Raw genomic sequence first — 3,929 nt, forward strand, 5'->3', positions numbered from 1 at the left:
TGTGTATATGTTTTGACCAATCTCCCCACTATGCCGCTGTGTGGTGGCGGCTATTGGTGACGGCACCACCAACAAAGTAAATTTATATGATGCTTGAAAAGCTTGTGCTGCCACCCCTTCAATCCGAATATACGCTTGCCTTGGTAAGAGACACTCGTCACCATTCTCGTATCATTTAACTTCTTAACATTACACCACCCTTTGCGTATTCTTTGGTTAAAAGGATAACAGTAGAAACGCGATAATACCCAAAGTAGCAACAGCTGAGACTAATATAAGCAAAATGTCTTTTTTCAGGGGCTTAAACTTCAGTAACATGAACGACGGTGTTGATTGGGAGAATGCGGTTCCTCCACACATCACTGCTCAGAGAAATATTGAACGGGCTGCACTTAGGAATGCGGCGCCTCGCCGGGCAATGCTGATGGATTGGCCGCTACCGGAAGACATGGGCGCCCCTACAGTTGCGGAGCGTCGACTGGTTCAATCAACAGCGTCCCCCGGGAGCGGTGCGCCTGATGTCCGCAGAGCAACGAGGGTTCCGGAGCTGCGTGAGGTTAGGCAGGAATCGGAGAGGCGCTCGCTGAACCGCTCTCACCCCAATAGCCACCATACGCAGTTGCGACCACAAACATCGCAGCAACTTGTACGCGCCGATGGAAATATTTTCAGTGCACTGTCTGGGATAGCAAACGAGATGCTCCAAGCTCAACTCTCGATGGTGTCTGCGTTCAATGATTTTTTTTCAGAGGGGCGTTCCGACGCAATGAATGCCATGGGTGGGACCGCGTCAGCGAGGGTTTTACACGGTAATGAGGTAACGTCAGTTACTCAACAGCGCTCAGTTCAAAGAGGTCCGAATTCCGGGGTTCAAGTACGGCGTGTTATGGTGGCGGCTCAGTCTGTGAATGGCCAGCGACCACAAGTCGCAGTGCAGGTTGATGAATGGTCTGGGCCTCCCGCAACGCGAACAAGGAATAACAACAGAAGTGGATCAGATTTTGATATCATTACTGGTGTTCCCCGCCGCATTCTCTACATTTCTAGCTCTGATGAAGGCACGGGCAGAGGTGATCCGAGAGGTGGAAACGGTAACGGCTCTCGTGGAGCAGGTGGTGGGTGGGAGATTGATGACTTTTCATATGAGAACTTACTAAGACTTGACGATAATGCGGAGAAGACTGGGCTTCCCGAAGCTCAACTACGCGGGTTGAAGCGCACCACTTATAATGCGGCCAAGAGGTCGGGGGCTACAAGGCGCGGTAATGCAAACCCTGACAATGCAGAAAAGTGCCCCGTATGTCTTGAACAACTCGTTGACGGAGCAGAAGTTCATGAGATTGCATGTGGGCATGTGTCTCACCACAGTTGCATAATACCGTGGCTCAGACGCAGCAACTGCTGTCCCACATGTCGTTATGAAATCCCACGACTGAAAAAACGGTGATTACCCGGATGTGTCACTGCTTTCGTTTCTCGCACCATCCTTGCGTTAGCAGGGACGATGTGCCTGTGTCCTTTGCGGTGGTACTGTAGGATAAAAGCCTGAGTGTGGGCAGCTGATTAGACGCATTTATTTTACAAGCGTCTTTCCCACCAATATAACAACGTCGACCCAGCAGTTCAAGGAGTACCTTTTTTTTTTTCGTTGCAGCAGCAGTCATCACTGCAATACAAAGTATGGGAACGATATTGAGATGGCGCCAAGTTCTCCCATGTAGCTTGCTTTCTTTTGATAGCTTCTAACCTTCTATTATTGAAATAAATAACAAAGAGAGCAAAATGTTTTTCCCTGTGTCTGCTTGCAAGTGCGGGTGCCTTCCGTGCATATGGATGTTTATTCTCCGTAGGGATTTTGTTAATCAGAAGACGTTTTGCTGTGGAATGTTCCACGTTATTTCCGTTTTTTTTTTTGCTTGGAATATCCACTGTGTGTCTGCGCGTTCATTTTTCTGATCGAACACCATTTGGGAGATCTTTAAGAGCTTCACCTGAGGTTCCCGTTGTTTTGTTATTGCTGAAAAATTTTGTGCCAAAATTAGGGAATACAGTAAATCGTAGTATGACTCCATTCGTCGCGCGTACGTGAGAGCAAACGGTGGCGGCAGTTTATCGGACACGGTGTGTGCTGTTGATAAGATGGAGGAGGAGTTTGGCAGATAAGAGGTCGGTAGATGCAAGTAAGAGAGGTGTAAACTGTCTTTGTGTTGTGCGAGTACAACCTGAGAAGGGGAGGGAGGGAAGGTGAAACCTGCGAGTATGTTTGCGCAGCGTAACGCCTGTAGTTGGTAAAACAAGAAGAGCACTGTGGTTCCATTCACCACGGGTAAGAGGGTTTTCATCCATTCTTCTTGTTCCTTTGGATATGCTGAGTGGTCTTATCTTTACCAGGGTTTTTTTGTGGGTGATTTTTATGAACAGAGCAGCGTCTTGAAGGGCAAACCGTTTCGGTGGATAACGCAAACTCGCAGCAGTCATGTTGAAGCTGCTCCCTGTATCTCGTTCGCTACGACTTTGGAGATGCCCCGATGTTACAACGCCGATTTTTCTTCCCCCCCTTTTTTTTTCCGAACAGACCGTCCTGGTGCTGAGTGACTTGAAGCCGTCAACCAATCAACCTGCTCCAGCAGATTCTCATAGCACCAAAATTATGATCTTCAGCAGCGTTTCCGTGTCTAATTTGCGTTGCGTGCACGGAGTTGGGTGTCCCTGTGGAAAGTTGATGTGGCGCTTATCTCCTTCATGTAGAAGCAGCGTGATTGCATATCTACGCTGGGGGACCTTGGTACGCTTATGTGTTGTGTGCTTGGAACCCTATTTTTTCCCCCCATTCGACTTACCGGTAGCAGTGTTTTCCTTATCTTTTCACTTGTTTCCCGGGATCGGGTTCTGCGTCACGGCCGCATTACTCATTCTGTAATCCTGCGGTGGCCCCGTCATTATAAATTTTGTTACTAGTAGCCGAAAATGTTCATTCACTTTCCTGTTTATCTTCACTTTCTGCGTACATGAGAGCAACTCACTTTTATCAGAGCGACGATCACTGTTTGATAGGTGTACCGCATTACGGGAGCTGAGGTGCAAGAAATCATTGTCCTGAGAATCACCATTTTTAATTTGGCACCAACAGAACATACATACAAACGCACGTGTGTGTGTGTGTGTGTGAAGCACTGTGGTGGTACGTGTAGCAAGGGTAGCAAGGTCTGCAGTGCTCTAAAAAAAAAAGATAAAAGCACCTTTGCACCTGAAGGGAGTCACTCCATGAGCGTATTCTTCGACATCGAGGCAGCCGCGTATGTCTTGCTTCTAATTATATGCACGGCAACATATTTGCGGCAGTACAGCCCTACTTTGTTTCATCGTGATCACACAGAGTTACACCGTAAGTTTCTTTACAAGTGCAGTGTTGTCGGAGACCGCCTCTCCTTGTGGGTTGCGACAGGCTGCATTGTTGTGGCTGTGCGAATGCTGTTTGTGTATTGATGGTGGGAATAACATTGCAATGTTTGCTGCTCGAAGTGCTTCTTCCTTTTTCTCCTGCTCCAACTCGGGTGGCCGAAATGGTCTAAAACACCGTGTCGCAAAAGCACTCTTCTTTTTTAGGCTTGTTGTCGTCGTTTTCCCTTCCTTTGTATTTTCTGGATTTTTTTGTTGTGGAATCCGGTTATTTACATATTTGTGCTTGTTTAGTTTTTTTTTATTTTTGTCAACGGTGCCTGAGTGATGTGTCGATGTGGCTTAAAGGGTCACAGCTCGGTGTCTTGTCTGCATATTCTTTGCGCTCTGCTGCCCGTCACCACGATCGATTTTTCGTATTTACCTCGACTGTCTAATAAATAGTAGTATTTTCTTTTAGGGACGACTGAGTTCTGGGAAGCAGCGGGGTCAGTGTGCATTGCCTTACTGCTTTGGTCCTCAGTTTTTTT

At 47.4% G+C, this 3,929-nt stretch overlaps 2 protein-coding genes and 1 pseudogene across 3 annotated transcripts; all 3 read left to right on the forward strand.

Annotated features, from left to right (window-relative positions):
- Window positions 1–283: 283 nt before the first annotated feature.
- On the forward strand, window positions 284–1,447 carry TEOVI_000753000 (putative zinc finger protein; the record flags this gene model as incomplete). The annotated part of the gene is made up of 1 exon (XM_067223866.1): window positions 284–1,447. The coding sequence occupies one exon, from the start codon at window positions 284–286 to the stop codon at window positions 1,445–1,447; it is 1,164 nt and encodes a 387-aa protein (XP_067079967.1).
- A 1,081-nt stretch (window positions 1,448–2,528) lies between these two features.
- Window positions 2,529–2,920, forward strand: TEOVI_000753100:pseudogene (annotated as a pseudogene). The gene is given in 2 exon segments: window positions 2,529–2,558; window positions 2,561–2,920. Coding segments are annotated over 2 exon segments (390 nt in total).
- Window positions 2,921–3,264: 344 nt separating this feature from the next.
- TEOVI_000753200 (Protein of unknown function (DUF1242), putative) lies at window positions 3,265–3,486 on the forward strand (the record flags this gene model as incomplete). The annotated part of the gene is made up of 1 exon (XM_067223867.1): window positions 3,265–3,486. The coding sequence occupies one exon, from the start codon at window positions 3,265–3,267 to the stop codon at window positions 3,484–3,486; it is 222 nt and encodes a 73-aa protein (XP_067079968.1).
- Between the last annotated feature and the right edge of the window lie 443 nt (window positions 3,487–3,929).

Source organism: Trypanosoma equiperdum, assembly GCF_001457755.1.
Source record: "Trypanosoma equiperdum strain OVI genome assembly, contig: ctg_1998, whole genome shotgun sequence".
NCBI classification, from domain to species: Eukaryota; Euglenozoa; class Kinetoplastea; order Trypanosomatida; family Trypanosomatidae; genus Trypanosoma; species Trypanosoma equiperdum.